At 48.2% G+C, this 25,614-nt stretch overlaps 1 protein-coding gene and 1 long non-coding RNA gene across 3 annotated transcripts; one reads left to right on the top strand and one right to left on the bottom strand.

The window, feature by feature from the left end:
• The first annotated feature begins 253 nt into the window (after positions 1-253).
• On the top strand, positions 254-18,996 carry LOC116454649. 2 transcript variants are annotated; one of them, XR_004244156.1, is made up of 4 exons: positions 254-600; positions 6,232-6,353; positions 8,911-9,005; positions 16,493-18,996. It is a non-coding gene; the product is annotated as an uncharacterized LOC116454649 (long non-coding RNA). The 2 variants fall into 2 exon arrangements; XR_004244157.1 differs by lacking the exon at positions 16,493-18,996 and adding an exon at positions 10,341-11,156.
• Positions 18,997-20,723: 1,727 nt separating this feature from the next.
• On the bottom strand, positions 20,724-24,985 carry B3GALT6 (beta-1,3-galactosyltransferase 6). The gene has a single exon (XM_032131496.1). It carries the CDS (start codon positions 24,935-24,937, stop codon positions 23,921-23,923), a length of 1,017 nt encoding a protein of 338 aa, XP_031987387.1. The 5' UTR covers positions 24,938-24,985; the 3' UTR covers positions 20,724-23,920.
• Between the last annotated feature and the right edge of the window lie 629 nt (positions 24,986-25,614).

The following is a 25,614-nucleotide window of genomic DNA, read 5'->3' as shown; positions in this document are numbered from 1 at the left end:
TTCATGGTCCTTCCCAACTCGGAATATTCCATGATTCCATGACCTGGTGTCCCTGCAGGCAGAGCCTCCTGCACTCACCTTGGCCTCTCTCATTTGGGTTTTAAGGGATTTTTTTCCACCCCACGAGTGGAAAAAAAATTTTCCTTCATAGGATAGAATTCCTGGAGCTGGAACTCTAAAATATTTGGGATAATTCCTCTGGAAGCTTTGCAGGTCCATTTGCTCCCTTTTCAGCCCTTGGCATTGATTCCCAAATAAATTTTGGGAACACTCATGCCTTAGCATGGAATGAGTTTGTTTTCCTCCAGTTTTAACCCTTGATTCCCACATCAAATTCTCCCTGGAAGGACCTTGGAAAGGTTCATTCCCACCCCTCTGGATCTCCGTGCCAGGCCAAACGTCCCCTTTTGGGATCAGCCGGGAGCAGCGCGGAGCCAGGCTGGCTCCCGAAGTTCTGGCATCCCTGGAATTGCTCCGCGCTCCCAGATTCACCCTTCTCCCTTCCAGGGAAAGGAGGGAATGCCAGCGCTGCCTCCGTGCGGGACATTCCTGTGCCTTTAAACAAACAGGAGCTGGAGCCTGCGGCTGGATGAGGGAGCGGTAGGATCTGATAAGAGCCATTATCCCGCTCCGGGATCTGATAAGGGCCGGGGCTGAGGGAGAGCCCTGCCGGGAACGGCTCAGCCCCGCGGCTGAGGGGACACGAGGGGACATTGGGGCCCCCGCTGGAGCTTCCCTGCTTCCCGAAAATCCCCGCTCCTCGTGCTCTATCCCAGTGGGGCTAAATCCATGGAATGGCCGCGTGAAATGGCGGACGTGGCTGCTTGGGGTGGCGATAGGGAGAGTTCGGGATTCCCGGCTCTGAGGGAGGGTTCAGGGTTCCTGGTTTGAGGGAGAGTTCGGGATTCCCGGATCTGAGGGAGAGTTCAGGGTTCCTGATTTGGGGAGGAATTCAGGATTCCCAGATTTGAGGGAGAGTTCGGGATTCCCGGCTCTGAGGGAGGGTTCAGGATTCCTGGTTTGGGGAGGAATTCAGGATTCCCAGATTTGAGGGAGAGTTCGGGATTCCTTCTTTGAGGAAGAATTCAGGTTCCCTAGTGTGAAGGAGAGTTCGGGATTCCTGGTTTGAGGGAGAGTTCAGGATTCCCGATCTGAGGGAGAGTTCAGGGTTCCTGGTTTGGGAAGGAATTCAGGATTCCCAGATTTGAGGGAGAGTTCGGGATTCCTGGTTTAAGGAAGAATTCAGGTTCCCTAGTGTGAAGGAGAGTTCGGGATTCCCGGCTCTGAGGGAGGGTTCAGGATTCCTGGTTTGAGGGAGAGTTCAGGATTCCCAGATTTGAGGGAGAGTTCGGGATTCCTGGTTTGAGGGAGGGTTCAGGATTCCTGGTTTGAGGGAGGGTTCAGGATTCCTGGTTTGAGGGAGAGTTCAGGATTCCCGGGTATGAGGGACAGTTCAGGGTTCCTGGTTTGGGGAGGAATTCAGGAGTCCCAGATTTGAGGGAGAGTTCGGGATTCCTTCTTTGAGGAAGAATTCAGGTTCCCTAGTATGAAGGAGAGTTCGGGATTCCTGGTTTGAGGGAGTTCGGGATTCCCGGATCTGAGGGAGAGTTCAGGGTTCCTGATTTGGGGAGGAATTCAGGATTCCCAGATTTGAGGGAGAGTTCGGGATTCCTGGTTTAAGGAAGAATTCAGGATTCCCGGCTCTGAGGGAGGGTTCAGGATTCCTGGTTTGAGGGAGAGTTCGGGATTCCCGGATCTGAGGGAGGGTTCAGGATTCCTGGTTTGAGGGAGAGTTCGGGATTCCCGAATCTGAGGGAGGGTTCAGGATTCCTGGTTTGAGGGAGAGTTCGGGATTCCCGGATCTGAGGGAGAGTTCAGGGTTCCTGGTTTGAGGGAGAGTTCGGGATTCGCGGATCTGAGGGAGAGTTCAGGGTTCCTGGTTTGGGAAGGAATTCAGGATTCCCAGATTTGAGGGAGAGTTCGGGACTCCTTCTTTGAGGAAGAATTCAGGATTCCTGGTTTGAGGGAGAGTTTGGGATTCCTGGTTTAAGGGAGGGTTTGGGATTCCTGGTTTGAGGAAGAATTCAGGATTCCCGGGTATGAGGGACAGTTCAGGATTCCTGGGTTGGAGGAAGAGCTGAGGATTCCAGGATTCCTGGGCTTGGGGAAGAATTCAGGATTCTCAGATTTGAGGGAGAGTTCGGGATTCCTGCTTTGGGGAAGAATTCAGGATTCCTGGTTTGAGAGAGATTTGGGGAAGAATTCAGGATTCCTGGTTTGAGGGACAGTTCCTTTTCCTGAGGAGATTCCCAGACTCCCTGCTTTTACCTGGATGCTTTTTTATCTCTTCCATGAAATCTGTAGGAAGTTGGATGTATCCCAGCCCTCGGGAGGTTCAGTTAGGATTTATTGCATATAGACAGCAGAGGCACAACCTGATTCCCTAAAAATCTGGGAATCACCAGGAATTTCTGTGGGTGGTTGTTGTCTCTTATCACTGTATCCACACAAAAAACAGGTGGAAAAAGAAAACATGGATCTGGTTCCTGAGCAATATTTTCATCCAGAGGTGCCTGGCCCTGTGGGAAGGATTATTTTTACATTTTAAATTTTTAAAAATATTTTTTAAATTTTAATTTTAATAATTTTATTTTTATATTTTTAGGTTTATTTGCATTGGGGTTTTTTAATATTTTAATTTTAATATTTTAATTTTTATATTTTACTTTTTATATTTTAATTTTTGTATTTTTAATAATAATTTATTTATTGTATTTTTCTATTTTTAGGTTTCCTTTTTTGGTTTTATTTTTATTTTTATGCTTTTAACTTTCATTTTTATAATTTGAATGTTGTATTTTTAGGCTTCTTTTTATTGATTTTATTTTAATCTTTTTAATTTTTATCTTTTTAATTTTAATTTTTATATTTTAATTTTTTTTTTAGTTTTATTTGGTTCTTTTTAAATTTTTTTTTCTTTTTTTATTCCAGACAAATCCCTGCTACAACACAACAGGGAGGGGAACCCAGTCCAGAAATAAAATTCCATGATCCCAACCCTCATCCCAAGGGAATTCTTGCACCTCCCTTGATCTGGGAAGGAGCCTCTTTTCCATAGTTGGGAATAAAAGCGAATCCATGCGCAGATGCTGGAGGATGAGGATGGGAACAAGGCAGGAGCATTTTTCCTCACAATCCCATAAATCCTCCTTGTTCCCACTCTGCTCCTTGCAATTCCCACTGGGAACTCTCCCAGAACCTCATTTCAGCCTCACACCCGGGAACAACACAAGGAAACTTTGGATCCAAACTGATTTGTTGTTTTTTCTTTCAATTCCTGTTTTTTTTCTTGGCTCCAGGAGCTCTCGGAGTGAGGAATTTAAATTGGCTTTGCGGAGGAATGCGGGTCTGGGTGCCAAAACTCCGATATCATCTCTGTCTGGCACCTCCACGGCAGGTGCTTCCCGGGATAACCCCAGGCACGGCGGAAAAATGGGAATGCTGGGCTGCGATCTTGCACAACCACATCCCCCTGCAGCCCTGGGGACTCTTGCCCGCTCTCCCAGCACAGGGATAAAGGGATTTTCCAGCTGCTCCTCCCTCCACGTCCCTTCCCAGTCTCCCGTGGAGTTGTTAAAGCTGGAAAAATCCGGGATAAACCTTTAATTCCCTTCCACGCTGCGTGTCCTGAGTGTTTTGGAGCTGATCAATCCCCCTGCGGGATTGGGATGTGGGATGAGGAATCTGGGATGCAAATGTGCCTCTTTTGGGATGAGCACATCCCTCTTCTTTGGGGCACTTTGCTGGGATCACTGGGAATTCACAGCTCCCAGGAATTCCAGGGAGAAAAAGGAGTTTCAGCTTCCCACCCATTCCCATTCCCTGCCCTGCCTTGAATGCTTGAGGAGAACATGGAATTTTTTCCATGGTGGGACAAAGCTCCTCCATTCCTCACACACTTCCAGGCTGGCACAGCATCCCAAAATCCCCTGGAAAGGCGGCAATAATTGAATAAGGGCCTGAGGAATTTTCCTGGCAGACCAAAATCATCCTTTTCACCACAAATCTGAGCTTGGGGCTTCCCAGATTATCCCCAAATTGGTCACTCAGGGATATTTTCCAGGGAATCAGGGATTGGAGCTGCGTGTGGGGCCCTCAAAAGTGCGGGAATTCTCTCAAAATTCCCATTTTTTCAGGAGCTGTTTTCTTTTCCCCCCACGTGTGGATTTCCTTGGTGTCACTTTGATCTGCGGATCAAAGAGCAGGAGGGGACAGGAGGTGAGGGGGGACCTCGGTCACGGGATATTGGATTTCCCAAGAAAAAAGCCTTGGAAAGAAGGGGATAAAATGGGAAAGGAAAAGTGAAAAATGGCAACAGGAGAGGGGACGGAATGGAAGTGGTGTGGGGGCGGCTCCCAGCTGATTCCAGGGAGTTTGGAGTTTTCCGTGTCCAAATCCACGCGGATTTTGGAGCTTTTCCCTTCCACTTCCAGCCTCAAGGAGCCGCTCCCGGTGATGCTCCACAGGATCAAAGCAAACCTTGGGAAGCGAGGAGCTGAGAAACGAGAAAGTTTTGGGAATATCCATTTTTCCGTCGTTTCCACCGAAGCCGGCCAGCCTGGGCACGGCGCCAGGACACGCCAGGAATGAAATAACGATCCCAATTTTCCCTGGGAGAGCTGATTCCCATCAAATCCATCCCTCCCTGTCCTTGTAAACAGCTTTAATTCCCTGCAGGCGCCACATCCCTGCCCGGGGTTATCCCGGGGGATGGGGCTCGTCCTGCTCGCCTGAGCGGGCTGGAGCCGGGATTTTCCCTCCCTTTCTCCGCCTGTCAATCCCGGGAATTCTCCAAGGGCTTTATCTGGCAGGAATTCGGCTTTCAGCGCTGTCTGGGTGCTGGGGCGAGACGGGAGCTTTTAACACCCTTTTCCCAGCGTTTGTTTTCCTGCCTCGGGAGCAGCACAATTCCTCTGGGATCGAATCTGTGGGCAGGGAAAAGGGATGGGCTGGGAAAAGCTGCTCCCAGCACCCAGCACCCACTTTTGGGGCTGTTTCAGTGGAATTTTGCACCCAGAAAATATAAAAGGAGGGAAATGGGGAGGGTTGGAGTGGGAAGAGTTTGGGAATGAGGGGTTTGAGGGCCTAATCTGGGAATATTCCCTAGGGAAGAGCAGAGGGAAGGATCCATGGGAAGAAATCCCATCCTCAGTTTTGTAAGGGGCTCCCAAGGAGCCTGGAGAGGGATTTTGGAGTTGCAGGACACAGGGAATGGGTTCAGACTGCCAGAGGGGACGTTTAGGTGGGAAAAAATGGGAAAAAATTCCTTCCTGTGAGGGTGGGGAGGCCCTGGGATGGAATTCCCGGAGAATTTATGGCTGCCCCATCCCTAGAAGTGTCCAAGGCCAGGTTGGAGCAACCTGGGATAGTGGAAAATGCCCGTGGATGGGGTGGGATAGGATGGGATTTAAATCCCTTCAACCCAGACTCCTCAGGAATTCAGGAATTCATCAGCAAATTCAGGAATTCATCAGTAAATTCCGGAATCTCCCACTGCTCCGTGTGGGAAGGAACAGTCACCCCTCATTCCACCGATGCCTCAGGGAGCCAGGATCCGTCATTTCCTAGATTTTTGTCTGGAAAAGCAGCTGATTCTCCCCCCCAAAAATGCTGGTTTTGTGGGAAACCCATGATTCATGGATGTGCAACACTTGGGATTGGCCACAGGGAATGAAGTGGAGGGGAAAGGAAAACACATCAGGAGGTCGGAGCAGCGGGAGCGGGGCCAGCTCGGGCTGTGTGGTTTGGACAGCAAATTCCTCATTTGCCGTGGCACCCGGAGGAACTTGACAGGAATTCCGAGGTTTCTCCCTCAAAATCCCATTTCAGGCTTCTGGAAAATGCTGTGGAGGGATAAGGAGAGCAGGGAGAAAGCTGTGGAAAACTCTGGGATGCTTTCACACAGTGCCCAGGCCTGCAGGCAAAGTGCAGGAATGAATTGTTTGGAGTCAGGATTAAAGCAGGAATGGGCAGCACTGCCCATGGCATGGGACTTTTCCTGCTTTTCTGCTTTCTCTCTCCGTAAAAAAAATCCCCAAATCCAGAATTTTGGGAGAACCTTAAAGGGTCTCTCACTGGCCACGCTCCCACATCAACATTCCCAGCAGCTTTTCCATGGTTTTTCCTTCCAAATGTCAGCTCCAACCTCTCCTGCTGACTTTGTTCCTGCAGGTGGATCCCCTGCTCCTTCCAGGGAGGATTTGATGTGGGAATCAAGGGTTAAAAATGGAGGCAAACCGGCTCATTCCATCGGTATTCCCAGAATTTATTTGGATCAACTCCCCACTGCCAAGGTAGGGCTGAAAAGGGAATAAATAAACCTGCAGAGCTCCCAGAGGAAATATTCCCGTTATTTCAGGATGGGATTATTTCCCATGGGATGGACTTCCTGTGGCAAAATCCAGCCCAAAAAGGGGCAGGAATGGGCTTGGATGTGCTCCTGCACCTGGTGCTCCCAGGAATTCTGCCCAAACCTGGCCATTCCCAAAAAATGTAAGGTGTAAATGCTAATTTAAGGTTGGAATTCTCTGCTTTTCCACATGGGAATGCCCGCAGGGTGGATGCTGTGGGTGACATTTCCCTGAGGGGTCACTTGGGAGGGCTTCCCAAATTTTTGGCATTCATTGAGTTAATTAGGCTGGAATTGTCCTTCTTGTGATTTCCGAGGCTGTGCCCAGAAGAATTCCACCCTCTGGAATGGGAGGTGAGGAGCAGAACACAAGGAATGCCGTGAAAATTGGTGGAATTCTCTAACTGGGATGGAAAGTGACGATTTTGGGCAAGAACCAGCAGGGAAAAATGGAATTTTAAAGGGATCAGGATTGGGACAACCCTGGGTGTTGAGTCACTGGTTGTTACTGGTTTTACTGGAGCCAAACCTCTGGAATTCCCATGCTGCCTTTGCCATGGAATTGTTCCTATTTGGAAGATTTTCCTTCCACACACTGCTGGGAAAACAAGGAGGGGGGAGGAAAAATCCCTTCATCCGTAGAGGTGAAAACCTGGAAATCCTAAAATCAGTGAAAATGCCTCCGAAAAACTGGGACAAACCCCCTTTTCCCAAATTTCCAGCCCTTTCTTCTTGGGAAGTTCTGCTGCAGGGCAGAAAGGGAACCTGGGGGAGAGCTCAGCCTGCAAATCTTCCGAAGGATTAGGGTTTTACTCAGCTCCAGGAATGTAAATGTGTCTGGCTCCATCCTGGCTGGAAATTCCTGGCTGGAGCCGAGGCTGGGCCGTGCTTGGCTGGGATGAGGAGTTTGTTTGCCCACCCTGGATGGGCCACGGATCCCTCGGGCTGGGAATGATAAAAATGGGATCTGGGAGAGCTTTGAGGGCCGTGGAGGAGATTTGGGGGAGCAGGAGGAGGAGTTGGGGGTAAAAATGTGGGGAGGGGATTTCCTTTCCTTTTTCCTTTCCTTTTTCCTTTTTCCTTTTTCCTTTTTCCTTTTTCCTTTCCTTTTTCCTTTCCTTTTTCCTTTTTCCTTTTCTTTTTCCTTTCCCCTTTCCTTTCCCCTTTCCCTTTTCCCCTTTCCCTTTTCCCCTTTCCCCTTTCCCCTTTCCCCTTTCCCCTTTCCCCTTCCCTTCCCTTCCCTTCCCTTCCCTTCCCTTCCCTTCCCTTCCCTTCCCTTCCCTTCCCTTCCCTTCCCTTCCCTTCCCTTCCTGTGATTTTTGGGGGAGTATTGATGATTTTGGGGGGATTTTATGTCATTTTGGGGGGATTTTTGGGTGGTTTTAGGGGATTTTGGGTGGATTTGGGATTTTTTGGGGGACTTTTGAGGCATTTGGGGGGTTTTGGTTTCATTTGGGGTGATTTTATGGGAACTTTCTGTGATTTTGGGATGATTTTTAAGGAATTTTGAAGGCATTTAGGGACATTTGGGAGGGTTGGGGGGATTTGGGGGGGTTTTAGCAGAATTTTGGGGATTTTTTGTCTGATTTTGTGGGAATTTTTTGTGACTGGGGGGATTCTGGGATCAGTTTGGGGGGATGGGGAGTTTGGGGGGGATTTTGCTTTATTTTGGGGTCAATTTTAGTGATTTTAGGGGAGTTTTAGGGGACTTTTGAGGGATTTGGGGAAGGATTTTGGGACCACCTGAAGTGGGGACCCAGGGTAAATTCCCACCAGGAATAGCAGGGAAAAGAGGGTGGGAATTTTTCCCTCCAGGCCCTGGTGTTATTCCACGTGGAGAATTCTCCCAAAACCAGCAACAACATCACCTTCAAATCCTTGGGAAGAGGCTGGGGATGGGAAAATCCGGGCTGTGCTGTTCCTGCAGGGACCACACAGGTGCTGGATTTATGGAGCAGGGAAACAAACCCGGAATTGTGTCCGTTTTATCCCAAAAAATTCCACCTGGATAACAGAGCTGTGTGGTCTGGCCGGGCCTCCCTCAGGAACAAACACAACCCACTCGCACTTCCAGCACTTTGCTCCCGTTTATTTCTCTCCTGTTGGAGATGAAATCCTTGGAATAAGCCTGGAAAAGCTTTTGGGATCAGTGAGTATGGAATGGCTTGGGATAGAAGGGATTTAAAGATCATCCCATTCCACCCCCACCATGGGCAGGGACCTTCCAGTATCCCAGCCTGGCCTTGGACACTTGCAGGGATGAGGCAGCCACAGTTTTTCTGGGAATTCCATTCCCACCCTCACAGGGAGGAATTCCTCTGGCAGCTGAGAGAAAAAAATCCAGATTTTAGGAATTTTTTACCTCAGTTTCTCTGTGGGTCCTGAGCACCTATTTTGGATTTTCATGTGGAGAAAAGGGGTCGAAAGCTGCTGTGGTTTTTATTATTAATTATTTTTATCAATAATGATTTTAATCATCATCATTTTACATTTTGCATGAGTTTCCCTTTGGGATAAGGAGCCTCCTCCTCCAAAATCTCCCTCAGGATCCATCTCTCCATGGGGACAGAACCTGGGACACCTCAGCCTCTCCCACGTGAGTGACAAGTGCAGGGTTTGTCTTCCCTCAATCCCCTGAGGGGATACTCCCCCCAAAATCACATAAAATCCCTCCGAATTCCCATAAAACCCCCCCAAACCCCTCAAATTCCCAATCTTTCCCCATTCCAGGTTGTCCCTGAGCAGTCTGGCCCTGTCCAGCACCTGCAGTTTTTGGGGTGGGGGCACCGGTAGCCCCAAAATCCTTCCCCAAATCCCCCCAGAATCCCCCAAAACTCCCCTAAAATCACGGAAATTGACCCCAAAATAAACCAAAATCCCCCCCAAACCCTCCCTCCCCTCTCAACTGCTCCCATCCTGGAGATACAGAGAGCTCCGAGCCTGGATTTTGGAATTTGGCGCCATCCCACCCCTCCCGGAGCGTTGGGTGCCTGCCAGCAGAGCCCCAGTAATTCATTCATTCATTAATTAACGCTGATTACGCAGCCTGTGCTCTGCCCCTGCACGTGCCCCTCTCGTTCTGAGCTCCTCCCAGCAGCCCTGAAAACAAAGTGGGGGATTTTTCCAGCTTTTCCATAGGGAATAAAGCCAAAATCCAAGGGATCTCCAAGCTGTGTTTGCTCAGGGAGCACTAAACCAGTTTTCCCAGTTTCCAGCACAGTTGGGCACTGGGGGGGATCCATTGCCAGGTCCTGGAGATCTCAGATCCAGCAGATCCCCACCTCTGCCAGCTGGAAATTTAACCAAACCCCTGGAACGAGGCAAAAATCTGGGAACAGCAGGGAAGAGAGGCCCTGGAGAATCACCCAATAATTCTGGAATTCTGAGCCCACCAAGCCCAACCATTCACTCAGCACTTTTAATTCAAAATTGGATTTTAGGGATGGTTTTTTTCCTTAGATTTTAATGATTCCCACACCTGTCCCAAGCCTGGCTGCCTGGAAAAGGGAATTCAATATTTTGGGAAGTGCCAGTGCTCCTGGAAAAGCTGCTTGGGCCAGCACTGGCTCTTCCAGAAAGAAAAGTCTTTGAGGTCCAGATCTAGCTGGATCTAAATCCCTGGAATTCACTTCCAGGTGGTTGATACTTCCCAAAAAAAGAACTTGAGCTCATGAAGGGCAGTTCTTTTCCCAGACCTTTTGGATCTCCATAGGAATCCCAGAATATCCAGAGCTGGAAGGGATCCCCAAGGATCATCCAACTCCTGGCCCTGCACAGGACACCCCCAAAAAGACCAGAATGTGGTTGGATCTTGGGATTTGGAGAAACTCCCCAAAATCTGGAGTCTCCTCTGGCCTGGGCTGTGGTGTCTGCAAAAATCAAGCAGGATGTTTTCCATATCCAAGATTTCTCCTTTATTCCATCTGTTCAGTCCCTCAGGAAGGACATTTCCAGAGCTCCTCTGCTCCAAAGGCCTGGAGAGAAACGAGACCACAAAAGTGTTGCTCACTTCAGAGAAGTCCTAAAAAAAATCCCAAGGGAAAAGACAAACAGGGAAATAAAACCCTCTGAAATCCATTGTCACTCCCAGATTCCAGGAATTTCCATGTGATGATTCCTTGCTTGATTTGAAATCCTTCCTGGCTGGTCTGAGGGAGCAGCTGAATTTATCACTCTGAGCTCAGTGTAAACAGGAGGGAATGAAATCCGTCCTGGGCAGATCCCAGGCCAGGGAAAGGCTGGGATGAGCTCCCAAACCTGCTCCCACATCTCCCTGCCCCACAGGAGTGAATCCACACAAAATCCATGTGCCAATTCCCAAACATTGCTCTGCGTGGGCAAATCCCAAGTGGAAAAATTCCCTTTGGGGAAGGTGACAGAGCTGATTCCCGGGAGACAGCAGCTCCCAGGGAAAGGAGCCGGAGGGAGCATGGAGTCGCTGTCGTGTTTGGCTCGGGATTCCAGGAGCACTGGAGTCCAACTGCCAGAAATCCGAGAGTCTGGAATGTGCACTAAAATAAATATTCCCTCCTGGGTGTTTATTTTGTCTGGAGGTTCCTGCTCAGGTTGACAGGGCTGCAAATCCCTGCCTCGGGATTCTCCAGGGCCTGTCAGTCTCCTGAGGTGGATTTTGGGATTTCTCTGCTGCCAATCTTTCCCTCATTCCCTCATTAACTGGGAAATTAAATCCCATGTAAAGGTAGAAAATTCCATTTCCTTGAGTTGTTTTAGGGGAAAAGGAGACTAAAGAGAATTCCCCAACTCACTGCAACTGGTGTCTAAATCCTGGGAATTTCTCCCAACCCTGGGGCTGCACCAGCAGGAAAAATCGACTCCAAAATGATGGGAGCTCTCCTGAAAGGGACTGGGGGACATTCCTTGGTGGAAAATATGGGAATTCAGAGTAGTCAGAACATTTCCAAGCTCTTATTTCCCTATTTTTTATTTATTATTTCCACAGATTTATTCCTAATGAGAGAGAGAATTTTGTGGGAATAGCTGAGTCAGGGGGAATCAAGCAGTGACCCTGAGTTGTGGGATAAAGAAAGGGATCCTATTTCCATATTTATATCCCAGTTTACTCCCAAAGCTGGGGAAGTCAACAAGGAATAAAAGTGGGAATGGGAAAATTCCAGCAAGGAATGAGAGGTCAAATCAGAAATAAAGAAGAATAAAGTTAAATTCTGACTGTTCTGCTTGGAAATAAAATTGCCTAAAATCCCAAAAAGCAGGGAAGAGGGGGAAAGGTGACAGAATTCCTTGGAAGCTGTGCAATCCCAGAGTATTTCCCTGTGGGGAAGAGGAGATTCCAGCCTTGGAGAGCAGAGCACGGGAGCCTGGCTGTGCCCAGAGCGAATCCAGCTGATTTTCATTGCAGGAAATTTGGATTCATTCCCTGGGGGATTTAATTAGCCATGGAAGGAACTCTAATTAGGCTGGAGAAGAAAGGCCTGGGCCTCCTGTGAGGGAGAGCCAGGAGTTTTCCATTGTTCCCAAAGTAAACACCGGAGGCCTGGGCACGTTTGGGATGCAAGGAAAATCAAAAAGAGGGAGAAATGGATTCCAAGTTTAAAAAAACTAGGGAAAAATCTTTTCCAGGAGCGTGGTCCTGGCAGGAATCACTTGGGGGTGCAGCTGCAGCTTCAGCAGGCGTGGCTGGAATTGGTGATTTCTTGGGATAATTCCGTGGGGGGATTGTGCGTTGGTGATTTCTTGGGATAATTCCGTGGGGGGGATTGTGCGTTGGTGATTTCTTGGGATAATTCCATGGGGGGAATTGTGTGTTGGTGATTTCTTGGGATAATTCCATGGGGGGAATTGCGTGTTGGTGATTTCTTGGGATAATTCCATGGGGGGATTGTGTGTTGGTGATTTCTTGGGATAATTCCATGGAGGGGATTGTGTGTTGGTGATTTCTTGGGATAATTCCATGGGGGGGAATTGTGTGTTGGTGATTTCTTGGGATAATTCCATGGAGGGGATTGTGTGTTGGTGATTTCTTGGGATAATTCCATGGGGGGGAATTGTGTGTTGGTGATTTCTTGGGATAATTCCTTGGGGGGGAATTGTGTGTTGGTGATTTCTTGGGATAATTCCTTGGGGGGGAATTGTGTGTTGGTGATTTCTTGGGATAATTCCGTGGGGGGATTGTGTGTTGGTGATTTCTTGGGATAATTCCATGGGGGGAATTGTGTGTTGGTGATTTCTTGGGATAATTCCTTGGGGGGGAATTGTGTGTTGGTGATTTCTTGGGATAATTCCTTGGGAATGGGGGGGGGTTTTTTCCTTCCCATCTTTTTTTAGCTGGAAACAGATGGAAAATGGGCCACAGAACCTGCAGTGGGGAGGAGAGGGTACCACACTGGGAATGCTTTTGGGGAGGTTGAGCCCAAGATTAGGATTTATTTCAACTGGAAAATCCAAATCCAGATTCCCGATTTGTTTTCCAGGCCTCACTGCCTGTATAAAAATCCAAAATTACCTTCCAGCATCCCATCTTGGGACCCCAAATAATTGATAATTCATTAATAATAGATCCCAATATTTGGGTTTATTCCATAAGGCTCAGCTTTTCCCAGGGCAAATCCTTTTTCTTCCCAAAATTTCAGTTTTCCTGCTGCCGAGGGAATCCTGAGTGGGATTTCTGGAATCCTCACAGAGGCCTGATGAGGTTATCAAAGCACTGGGAGATCTGTGGGATAAGGAGCCTCCCAAATTCCAGCAGGGCCTTTCCCAGCTGGGTTTGGGCTCGGGCAGTCCCAGGGATGGTGTTTCCCTCTTGGATTTGGGATTTGGAGGGAAGTTTTTGGGCATTTTGGCTGGGTAAGACAAACATCCCGAGGCTGAGGACATCTGGAAGGCTCTGATTAGGGGGAACATCTGCCATGGCTGTCTGGATTCCAGATGGGAGCAAACAGCTCGGAATTCTGTCCAGGAAATCCAGGAAAAGCAGGAGATGTGTCCTGGTAGGAGTTAAAGCAGTTAAATTGGTAGTTCACCAGTTCTGGGTGAAGGACATGGGATCCACTGGATCCTGGAGCTTTGTCCTAAGGGATCCTGGAGCTTTATCCTAAGGGACCACGGAACCTTCTCCTAATGGATCCTGGAGCCTTTTCCTAAGGGATCCTGGAGCCTTTTCCTAAGGGATCCTGGAGCTTTATCCTAAGGGATCCTGGAGCCTTTTCCTAAGGGATCCTGGAGCTTCATCCTAAGGGATCCTGGAGCCTTTTCCTAAGGGATCCTGGAGCTTCATCCTAGTGGATCACAGAGCCTTCTCCTAATGGATCACGGAGCCTTTTCCCAGGGTTTGTGAGCTCAGATCCATTCTGGAAAGGCTGCAGGCACAGGAATTTTGGGGGTCCCAGCCCCGGGAGGAGCAGGGTGACCCCCTGATCCTGTCCCCCGTTCCCTGGGAATGCCGAACCCCTGGCAGGCTCACCCCGGGCTGCAGTTCCCTGCTCGCAGCCCCGTGTGGGTTGGATGGAGCCCTGCTGGAACGTCGTCTGTGCCGCTTTAATTCCCTAATAACAGCTTTTCCCTCCAGCCAGGCTGGAGCCATCACCCGGAGCAGCCCCTGGCATGAACAACTCCTCTGTGTTCGTGACACTGGGGTCTTTTATCAAGCAGCCTGGGATGGTTTCAGCAGCAGGGATTAAATATCCCAAATATCCCAATTAGTGCAATTCCCAGGTAGTGACAAGGCTGTTCCCTCTCCAACATTCCCCAAGGACGAGGGAGGGACGCTGTAGGAGGAGGGAGGCAGCAGGAGGTTGCTGCAGCGATTATTTTATGGATTATGGGCATAAATGTGAGGTAAATTCCGCTTGCCAGCCCAAATCCTCCATCTCGGAGGGATGGAAAAATGGAATTTTGGGACTCTGGCTTGCAAACAGCAGAGCTGGGCAGGGAGAAGCAGCTGGATCTGGACTAGAAGAAATTTTCCCAGTCAAATTCTTTATCTACGTATTCTATACCCTGCCCAAGCCCCCAAGCCACAGGAATTGCCCTCTTCATTCCCACTTTTTTGTAGGAATGAGAGGGAAAAAGCTCTGGCAGGTAGTTTGGAGTCCCAAAATGTCCAAGGGGAAGCACAGGAATGTTGAAGGTCTCTCCAGTTCTGGCTGGAAATCTGGGTGGGCTCTGGAGGGCCCCAATCCCTGCCAAATCTGGGAATCAAAGGTTGGAAAAGCCCTTCGGGATCCTCAATGAACCACCTGGATGCTGTTGTTCCCCAGGGCAGCTCCAATAAAATGTTCTTTGCCCAAGCTCCTTTCACTGGATTGTTCTGGATTTGCCCAGGAAAAGAGAAAAACAGGGAAAAAATTCCTCACCTGGATCTGCCGTTCCCAACCAGGGCAGGATCCTCCCAGCACTGCAGGGTGATCCCAAGAATCCTTGAAGGATCATTTCATCTCAATTTCTATCCTTACTTTTATCTTTTCCTCATTTTCCCTTTCCTGCTCTGCAAAACCAGAGACGGGAACGGGCAAAATGTTTGAAAAAAAAGTTGGATTTAAAGTGTTAAGAAAGGACAGGAAAAAAAATTCCTGGCTTTTGAATCAACCTCAGCATTCCTGATCCAGTTGTTTATGAGCCTCTGTTCCAGCCCATTTCACGGACAAAAGCCAAGGGAAATGAGCTGTTTGATGTCTGGAAAGCCATGGAAAAGCAATGGAAAAGCCACGGGCCTCCCATGGAAAGGGAAGTGGTGGGATAAACACTCCCTGATTGCAGGGAAGGGGCTGCGTGTTCCCCGCCAGGGAAATCAGGGAATCACGGGCTGTGCTCGGGCAGGAGGGGAAGGGAAGGGCACAGCGGGAATAATTCAAGGAATGGCGACACTGGGACACTTGGAATCATGGAATTTGGGAATATCCTGAGCTGGAAGGATCCACAGGATCAGAGTCCAACTCTTATTCCTGCCCAGGACACCCCAAAACCCCACCTGGGAGCGTTGTCCAAAAACTCCTGGAGCTCTGGCGGCCTTGGGAATGTGACATTCCCTGAGGATCCCGTTCTGGGCCCCAGCACCCTCTGGGGGAAGAAGCTTTCCCTGATATCCAGGAACCCTTTCCCCAAATCCAGGAACCTTTCCAGCAGGGATGCTGTGAGGGGAGGGCGAGCCTGGGGGTTCCCTGCTCACGGGAGCCCCATTTAGGATTGGGATGAAATGGAAGCAGCTCCCTTTGGCTCCCAAATTCCTGCGGGAACTGGCCTGGAATTTTCCATCCCATTTGCAAGGACAAAACCTTCCCACTGGTACCTGTTTGATATTCCTACCGCTGGATTTTCCTGTGTTTTCTGCATAATTCCATTCTCCTGCTGCTGCTGCCAACTCAGCCTCTCCCAATTCCCCAATCCAGGAATCTGCAGCCATTCCCAACCTGCTCCTGGCTCTGCCTGTCCTTTTCCTCCCAAGCTGCTCTTCCCAATCCATGGAGAAATCCCTGATCAATACAGGCCATGGGCTGGATGTGGAAGGGGAATGCAGAGGGAGGGAAGGAAATGTGGGGGCCTTTGATGTCTGATTTCATCTGGAAGGCATCGAGAGCCAAATGTTTTGGGATAAACAACTGTCAGGAGCAGGGAATGACCAGATCCACATGGATGGGGTGGGGTGCTCCCAGCGTGGACCCAAGGGAGGAAAAATGGGATAATCCCAAGCATTGGTGCTGCTGAGGTATCCCCTCCTCTGTCAGCAGCCCTGGCACATCCAGGGGTGAGGGGAGGCAGGATTGCTGTCAATCCTGGGATAATTAACGCTGGAAAAAGCTCTGGAGGTGCCTCCTGCTCCAAGTGGGGGCAGCTCTGGGGTTATTCGGGGATTTATCCACTTGGATTTGAAATGTTGGAGACTCCACAACGTCCCTGGCCAAGCTGATCCAATAATTTACTGTGGAATGATGAGGACAATTCCTTTTAATCCAGTTTGAATCCCTCTCGTGTCACTGTGCCCATCGTCCCTTGTCCTGCCACGGCCACTGTGAAGAGCCTGGGTCTGTCCCCAAATTCCATAGGAATTTTAAGCTTGGAATTAGTCCCTCTCCAGGTTTTCTAATCCAGGTTTATTTTATCTTCCCCCAGGTGATGCCTGAGGTTCCATTTGGAGCCACTGCCAGGATCAGGTGCCCTCAGGAGACCGTGAGTCCACTCAGGAATTGCTTTTCCAGCCTCCTGCCCCGGACTAAACACGGCTCCGGTTGTCCCCTGTCTCTCTCCCAGAAGGAATTGCAGCAGGGAGCTGCTGCTGGGACACTCCAAGGAGGATAAAATTCCTCTTGGAATTAAAAGCAAGGCCGTTGTCCCCCTTCAATTCCTCCTTTTCCCCTCAGTCCTTCCCCATCTGCCACCCCTGAGGTGCCCCCGAGGACAACCAGGCCAGGCCAATCCCGGTATCCCACACCTTGCAAAATTTATGGATTTCCTTGGAGAAAGAGCTCTTTGGGAGCCTGCAGCTCCCTGGGCTCAGGTTTTAGGATTTATTTCGGTGTCTCCAGCCCTGCTGTCTGAGCCTGAAAATAGCAACTGAGTCTGATCTTATCAGCAGCTCTTGGAGACTCCAATTATCTCCTCCCGGGACTCCGAAGAAATTGGATCCCGGTTATTGTTTTCTTATCCCTCTCCCTGTCCTCAGAAACCTCCCCAGCCACGGGCTCTGGCTTTGATGGAGCTTTTCAGGAGCCAGATTGGAATTTTATAAAGTGTAAAATAATCCGGCTCTTCCCTAAATCCAGCCATGCCTGCAGCCCAAAGCCTTTGGGATCAGAGCCTGAGGGGAGCGATTTGTTCCCAATGTTCTGAGGGAAAAACTGAGGCAAAAATTTCATTTTAGCAGCTCTTCCCTCTCAGTTCTGCTGGAATTAGGGATCCACAGCGCTGGGCCATGATTTGGGAAGTCCGTGCATGGATATGGAGTGGGAGATTCCAGGAGTCCTGACTCCAATTAACTGCTCCCAGCTTTCTTTAGGACAAAAAAGGGCCCAGCCTTGCACTAATCAATGCTCAGGGCAGGATGAGGTTGGATATTTGGGAATATTTCTTCCCTGAAAGGGTGGCCAACCATTGGAATGGGCTGCCCAGGGAAGTGGTGGAGTCACCATCCCTGGAAGTGTCCCAAAACCCTGTGGATGTGGCCCTTGGGGACACGGTTTAGTGGTGACTGGGTTAATGCTTGGATTCATATCTTGGAATGTGTTTCCAGCTTTAATTCCAAGATTCCGAGGAGCAGCTGAGTGACCCCCACCCTGCAGAACTTTGCAGGACAGAAGAAAAAAACCCAGAACTTCTTCCTAGCCAGGAATCCCTATGGAATAAAGGGCTGGGAATGGTAAAGAAAAGCAGGAGAACTCCCAATTTTTCCAGCTTCTCGTGTACAGCACCTCAAAATTGGGAAGATCCTGGTGTGGCTGAGGATTCTCCTGATGTTTTTTGTACCAAACCCAGCAGGATTTGCCTTTGGGAAGGGACAGCGGCATCTGCAGAGAAACTCTGGACTCTGAGGAGCTGCAAATCGAGGCAGAAAAAATCACCCAGGAAACTGCACAAAACTCCAGGATTAATCCCAGTCTGGGATTTGAGTTTAGCAAAGCCACGGATCTGGCCTGGATCCAGCCTAGCACATTCCCAGGGGGGAGCAGGACACTTGTTTTCGTGGGATCAGGGCATGGAAAGAAGGAGAAATAATTAGACAAGATAAGATCAGAGGGATTGGCCCCAAATTCCGGCTCTTAGCACCTCAACCGTTGGGATTTTGGCAATCCAGCTCCATCATCCTGGCTCGAGTCCTTCCCTAAAATAAATATCCAAAGTAAATATTTGGAATTCTCCCGGCCAGGATCAGCTCTGGATAAATGTTTTTCCAGTGGCTCGTGCTGTGATGATTCCAAGCCCTTTGGCACCATCCCAAATCCATTGATCACCGGCAGCAACAACATTTTCCTTTATTTCAAAAATCGGGAATTTTTCATTTTCCAGCCCCTTCTGTTCCTCGTGGATCCAGAACTTTGGGGGAGCTGCTCCACCCTGCCAGCGCTGGAGGGTGGAAAATAAACAGGGCTCACATTCCCGGGATTTTGGCTGTCAAGGGAAGCAGGGAATGACAGGGACCACCAGAAAGTGGGAATTGTGGCTTTCCATGAGGAGATGCTCCTTCCCAACTTCCTGGACATTCCTTGGCACATCCAGAGCTCAGTGGATTTCTGAGCTTTCCTCCAAACCTTGGAGCAGTGTCCGGATTTTTCCACGTTTTTCCCATGTTTTCCATCAGTAGATGTTCCTCAGTGTAACAGAATTCCAAACTTCCCTAAATTTCAGGGAATCTTTCCACTGAAAATAAAGAGGAATCGGTTCCCAATCCCACAAAAAATCTCCTGGGAAGCTCCTGGAGCGTCAAGAACTTTTAAGAGGAATTTTTAATTTCTACACATCCTTTAATCATCCCAAAAGTTGGAGCAGGGGTCCCACACAGACAGGTTTGGGAATGAAATCCTTTGGAAATCCCAGGGAATTTTCAGCTGATGAAACCCCAAAAATTCTTGATGAAAAGGGAACACAGGGACTGGGTTGTTTTGAGTTGTTCCACAAACAAATTCCCAGAATATTGTTAATTAATTTAATTTTTATTCTTTTAAAATTAATTTAAAATAACTTTTATTAATTTTATTATTTTTTCCTATATTTTGGGGGCTGTTTTTTGGGCTTCTGCAAAGGTTTGTCTTTAAATCTCAGGGGTTTTCACATTAATTTTCCATTAATTCCATGGAAAAATACGGTGGCTCCCCTTAATTCCCTCCTGATTCCATTTTTTTAATTGGAAAACTCCTTTTCCTTTTTCCCCCATCATTTTATGTTGAAATTAGAGAACTCCACCAGATTTTAGTTCATAAGCAACTGTCTTTGGACAGTTTAATTCCCTTTTTTTTTTAAGGGATTCATCCTTTCTGTGCTTCCAAAGGCATGGAGTGACATCTAGCGACAGGCAGGAAAATTTGGGAATAAATTCCTAAATGAATCCCTTTGCTTCAACAGCAAAATCCCCAAATTATTCAGAATTATTTATGGGGAAAAAAAAAAAAATCAGGATTATTTTAAATCTTTGTGGCAAGTTTGAGTTCTTTGTTTGAGCGTGGAATGTTTGAAATGGGGAGGAAAATCAGTTTTAAAAATATTGGAATGCAGGGATTAAATATTCCCAGGAAATCAGGGGGGGAAATATTCCCTTTAAAATAATTTGGCCTCACCCTCAGTTGATTTTGCTTCCCAGGTGGAATTTTCCAGGGAAAAGAAAGGGTAAAAGTGGATGAAACAATGTGAAAATGGGAGTTATTCTGGGAGTAAATGGATTTCTTTGCAATTTTCCTGGGAAATAAAGGGTGAGGTGGATAAAATAACAGGAAAATTGATGTTAGGTTGGGAATAAATGGATTTCTTTGCAACTTTCCTGGGAAATAAAGGAGATGATGCTGGGAATAAATTCCTTTTACTTGTGATTTCCTTGGGAAAAACCTGGATATGGAGGAGTTTCAAGGGGCAGTGGTTGGGGCAGAGTTAATTCCTTGTTTATTCTGGAATTCTGTGTCATGGGAAGGGAAGTCTCTGACATTTATTTTTATTTATTTTTATTTCACCCTCTCTGGAATTTCTGAAGGAGCTCCAAGGTTGTCAAAAATCCCCCAAATTTCGGCTCTGCTGAAAAGAAACCAAATAAAAATCAAATTCTCCATCAGAGCTTCCACCCTGATCCCTGAAATGTCAGGGAAATACAAATTCAATCCTCAAAAATCAGGAATTTCCACTCCAGGAAATTGAAGTTTTGTCCAAAATGTAACAGAACAAAATTCAGAGGAACAAGAACATTCAGAAAAGAAAAGATTCCAATAGAGGAATAGCAATTTTTTAGAGTTAATTGTTGGTATTTTTTAATTCTGAGGTGATTATAGGAATTCTCAGCAGCTTGAGAGGTTTTGAAGTGAAACTTCATGTATTCCTTCATTTATTTAATTTATTTAGTAAAGCAAGGAATGCTTCAATGTTTATTTTTGCACATAATTTAAAGAAATCACTGGAAAATAAAGCAGATTTTCTGAGTTTATGCCATTGCCAGATCTAAATAATTCAGTATTAATTCTTCAAGAGATGAGCAGAGAATATAATGAACAATTAATTTCTATTAATTTCTGATTAAAAAATAAAATTCTTTTTATTTTAATTTATTTTAATTTAAATTATTCTGGAACTACCAAAAAGCTCAAGAATGGCACATGGATAATTTTGCTGGATGCCAAAATAAATTAAATTAGTGTGGATCACACTCAGGTCTAGGAAAGCTGAGGGGAGAATTTTAATAATAATAGAAAAAATATAAAATATTGAGGAAGGAAAAACCCAAAAGAAACTCTTTAAATAAACAAATAGCTACAAAAAATAAAGATAAATCTGCTCCTGGGTCATTTTATTTTCATTAAACCCAACATTCCCACTCTGAGAGTTGCAATAAAACCCAAAATCCAAATTATTTCTCAGCAGATTGAAATATTCTCCCCAAAATCTGAAATCAGGCTCCTCATCTGATTTCCCCGAGAGGAAAATGATCCCAGAATGGCTTTGAAGTGTAAAACAACCCCATAAAACCCTCGGAGATGATGGCAGAAATCGGGAATTTAATCCTGAGCAGGTGGGAAAGAGCCTTTGATTACTCCTGCTAATTGTTAAACTCATTTATTGTTCCAAAAGTGCTTCAGATTTGGCTCCAAAGATGAATTTTGGATGGTTTCAATTCTAAAATTGTAATGATTCACTCATTTAAAACACACATTTGGATGACTCCAAATAACCTTAAAAGGTCTTTTTCAGGTAAAATGGAAATTAAAACTATTATTTTTTTTTTTTCTGGCTTTTTCCACAAACTATGTGGGATTAGGGAATCATCAAGGCTGGAAAAGTCCAACCTTTGGACACCACAAAATGCCACTTCCAGTTGTTTGCTCTCTCCCAAATGATTCCATTTGCCTCTAAAATATCCCCCCAAAAAAGGAGATATTTTTTACGAATTTGGGAATTTCCCAGGGAGCTGCGATTGGAATCCAAGGGCTCTCCTTGGAGAGAAAGGGAATTAAAGGAAAAGGAAGGGAAATCCAAGGGAATTCAAAGCAATTCCCAAGGATGTGGGCAAAGCTCCTGTGGTGTTTTCCAGCTGGAGCAAAACTTGGGATAACCTGAGATGGAACCAAGATCCCCCAATCACTGAGGTTGGGAATGATCCCTAAAACCATGGAATATCCACCCCCATGGAATGTATCCATCATTTCTGGGTGAGCTTTTGCAGGCTCCAATCTCAGCTGCAGATCCAGCATTTCTCCAGGAATTTTCCTAGGGATCAAACCCACTTTTTTTTGGGGGGGGGAGGGAGGGGGCAATGAGGAGTCAAAATCCCAATGGGAACAACTTCCACGGAGCCAGTTCTGGATGGAATTGGATAAACCCCACATGGATCTGCACTTCTGATCCAGCTTCAAATAATGGCTTGGATCCCCAAAAATTCCAGCCCTGCCTGATCCTTGTTTTTCAAGGATGTTCCAGCACCTCCTGGGTGTAAAAATGACATTTAAGCAGCTTGTTTTTCCTATAGAGAATACACTGGCAATAATTATAAATAAATATTCACATTACAAGTATTTATAATCACATTTCCAGACAACACTGATGAAGCCGATGGCAAATGGATGGTTAAAAAAATGGAGATTTGCTGTCATCTTGGTAAATTCCTGGTTTGGAATAGGATTCTTTTGGGAAAAAGACATTCCCTGCTAATCCCGAAGCATGCATTAGGATGGATGCTAATAATAATTTAGTTTAACATGCTAAAATAATTGAGTTTTGCAGTATTTTAATTTTGTTTTAGGAGGAAGTCAAAGCCTTGTTGAAATTTTTAAAATAGAAAAATCCTCTGCAGAAGATTTCTAACCCTCAATAATTAATTAAAGCACCAGAATAACAAAAAAAACCACTCCATACTTGATCCCTTTGGTCTGAATTCCTAATTTTGCTAAGAAGCAAAACTAAAGAGATATTGGCACCTTTTTTAAAAGGAATTTTTCTTTGCCATTTGTCTCTTCCAGACACTGAGCTGGGAAGGAACGGAATGGGAATGAAAGTGCAGAGTGCAACAAAACACCAGAACTGGTCACAAAAAGACATTTTAAAAAAAGAACTTTTACATGTACAAAGTAAAAACTGCTCCCACTGCAAGAGCTGCAGCTGGCACAGGGGACTGGAGTAGCACTGGGAAAAATATTGGGCGTTTTGGAGCAGCTGCCACTCAAAAATGCTTGAATGGCAGGTGCAGCTGAAGGTCTGGAGATAAATAAATAATGTCTGAGTTCTGTGGGACCTCTGCCAGTGCCAGGGTTATTCTGGTGTAGCCAGGACTGAGGGACAAAAATCCCATTTGTGGATGTGTCCCTTCAATTAATTCAATTTTAGTTCCTCTCCAAGGTGTTTTTTGGAGAGAATGAGAGAATCCCCCCAGTTTTCGGCACCTAAATGTGACTTTTTAGTGTCCTGAAAAGAGAAATAAAGTGGAATTTTTGGGGTGGAGGAACCCATTTCTCTTGACTACACCAAGTTCACTTTTATACCTGAAGTGCCCACCTTTGGGCAATGTTTTTGGAACTTCCACTGATCAATTCCTGCTCATTTATATTAGAAATAAATATAAATCTGAAGTCTGCAATGTCTTGGAGCAGCCAGGGAGTTACAGACTGTTGGAGGGAAATGTTTCTTGTGGAGGATGAGCTGAAAAACAACACCTGGAGGCTTTGCAGGAGGACAGTGCTCCCAAAATAAGAGAATAAACTCTGCATCTGCCAAATACCCACCTCAGCCACCTCCCTAAATACATTTTTGTAGCTGCCAGATCATTTATGTACACATTGCCTTTAAAACAGCAAAAAGCTTCGAGAGAAAGTAACAGATTTAGTAACTCCCTTCCCTGCCAAAGACAGCTCTCCCTGCAGGTATCCCAGGAAAAACGGGATTACCTTTTCCTGCCTGTGGCAATAACATGTTTCCTCTGGCACCAACAGCTCCACTGGGCTCCTCCCTCCGTGCCAAGCTGGCACTTCCTTGCCAAGGAATCAACAGTGGCCTCATTTCAGTGTTATCAGCATAAAAGCCTGGCATGATCTTTAGCAAATAAACCTCAGAATCTGTTCAAAATCTCCCAGCAACTTTTCATTCCAGTTCTCTCCTCGTTTTCCCTACTATCCGTGTTTTGCCCCCTTTTATTTGCCTTCAGTCCTGGCATTTGAGACTTTTCTGTGCATTCTGTCACCTATTTTTTTTTTTTAAGCATCTCTAACCATGCCACGTCAGCAGCTCCCGGGGAGTCCCAGGGTGACAGAATGAGTCGTGCAAAATCTTTTTAAGAGTAATTGACCCCTCGTTAATGGGATTCTCCCCGTGTAACAGCAACCAAGAGTCCATCATCGCTTCGCCTCCTCCTTCCTGAGGCTTTCAGGGGATGCCATCCTTCCTCTGGCAGCACTGGGAGGGAGGCACTCCCCAGTCGTACATGTAGGAAAGCCTGAGTTTAACCTCCTCCTTACAGAGCTTCCCTTCCTTCGCCAGCGTCTGGTGCTTCTCCAGCATGTCCTCGATGCTCTGCTTGTGAGTCACTATGTATTTATTGTTGCAGCCCCGCGATTTGTACTCGGTGTCGAAGCGGGGGTCGTGCACTCTCTTCACATCGATGGGCGCCAGCCACACCCCCAGGGACACGTCCTCGCTCTGCCACAGGTTCAGGTAGTCCCTGCTGAGCCGCAGGTAGCGCACCAGGTCGGCGGAGATCACGTAGCCGCCGCCCAGCGCGTAGGGCAGGTAATAATCACACAGCACCCAGGCGCTCTCCTTCCATTTCCCCCCGGATTTCACCCGCCCGCGGCCCGAGAAGAAGCCCCAGTAGAGGCGCCGCGGCTCCTTGGCCCTCAGCTCCTCCACCAGCACATCCAAGCGCACGAAGGTGTCGTCGTCAGCCTTGAGGGCGAACTGGAAGTCCAGGTGCGCATCCAGCCACACGTAGGTGGCCAGCACCTTGGCCGTGAGGTTCTCGTAGGAGTCGCGCAGCTCCGGCAGCAGCAGCAGGTCCCGGTGCCGGCTCTGCTCCAGCTCCAGGCTCCGCAGCTCCTCCGCGCCCAGCCCCGCCGTGCCCACCACGAAGCGGCTCCAGACGTGCCCGTGAGGCGCCTGCCGCGCCGCCGCCATCCAGGTGCTGCGGATGATGCTGCGCCGCTCGCTGTACTTGGGGCCGCTCATCACCACCACGGCCACGAAGGCGCTGCCCTCAGGGGCGGGCGGGGGCGCGGCGCGGGCCCCCCGGCCGGGCTGGCTGTGCGGGAGCGCGGGGGGCGCGGGTAGCGGGCGCAGCCCCTCCGAGGTGCACTTGGCGAGGTAGAGCAGGACGGCGGCGCAGAGCGAGAGCCCGCCGAGCCCCAGCGCGGTGCGGTGCCGGCTCAGCCGCCGCAGCGCCTTCATGGCCGCGGGGGCCCCTCACGGCCGGCGCCGCGGCCGCGCCCACCGCGTGTAGGCGGGAACGGCGGTACGGCCGCCGGGAGGGGACAAGCTGCCTGCGGGAGCGCTCACCGCGCGTCGCCGCCAAGCTGGGGTGGCTTCACGGCTCCCCCGCGCTTTCCGCCTTCTCCTCCGGGAAGCGGCGGTTCCGTCCCTGCTCCTGCCGCGGCTCCGGCGGTTCCCGCACCGCGGGAAGGGGAGGGAAGAGGGGCAGTGCCCGCACACCCTGACGCGGCGGCCGCCGCCATCTTGCGGTAGGGCACGTGAGGCCGAGGAGGAGCCATCTTGGGTTTGGGCGCTGGGCCGCGGCCGTGCCTCGTTCTTGGGATGGTAAAGGGTTGGGAGGGACCTCAAAGCCCACCCCGGGTCACCCGTGCCATGGGCAGGGACACCTTTCAGCATCCAAGCCCCGTCCAACCTGGCCTTGGACACTTCCAGGGATGGGGCAGCCACAGCTCCTCTGTCCATGGCCGGGCTTGAAATTAGATGATCTTTAAAGTATCTTTCAACCCAAACCATTCCATAACTCAATGAAAACAGCTGAGACACACACAGAGCCAGGAAGCAGGAGACGATCTGCGTGTTATCTATCAACTGAGATAGCGATGGGAACGCGAGGAAAACGCCCCTTTGCCCCCTCT

This window comes from Corvus moneduloides, chromosome 22 (genome assembly GCF_009650955.1).
Source record: "Corvus moneduloides isolate bCorMon1 chromosome 22, bCorMon1.pri, whole genome shotgun sequence".
NCBI classification, from domain to species: Eukaryota; Metazoa; Chordata; class Aves; order Passeriformes; family Corvidae; genus Corvus; species Corvus moneduloides.
This window is presented reverse-complemented; position numbering and strand designations above follow the sequence as displayed.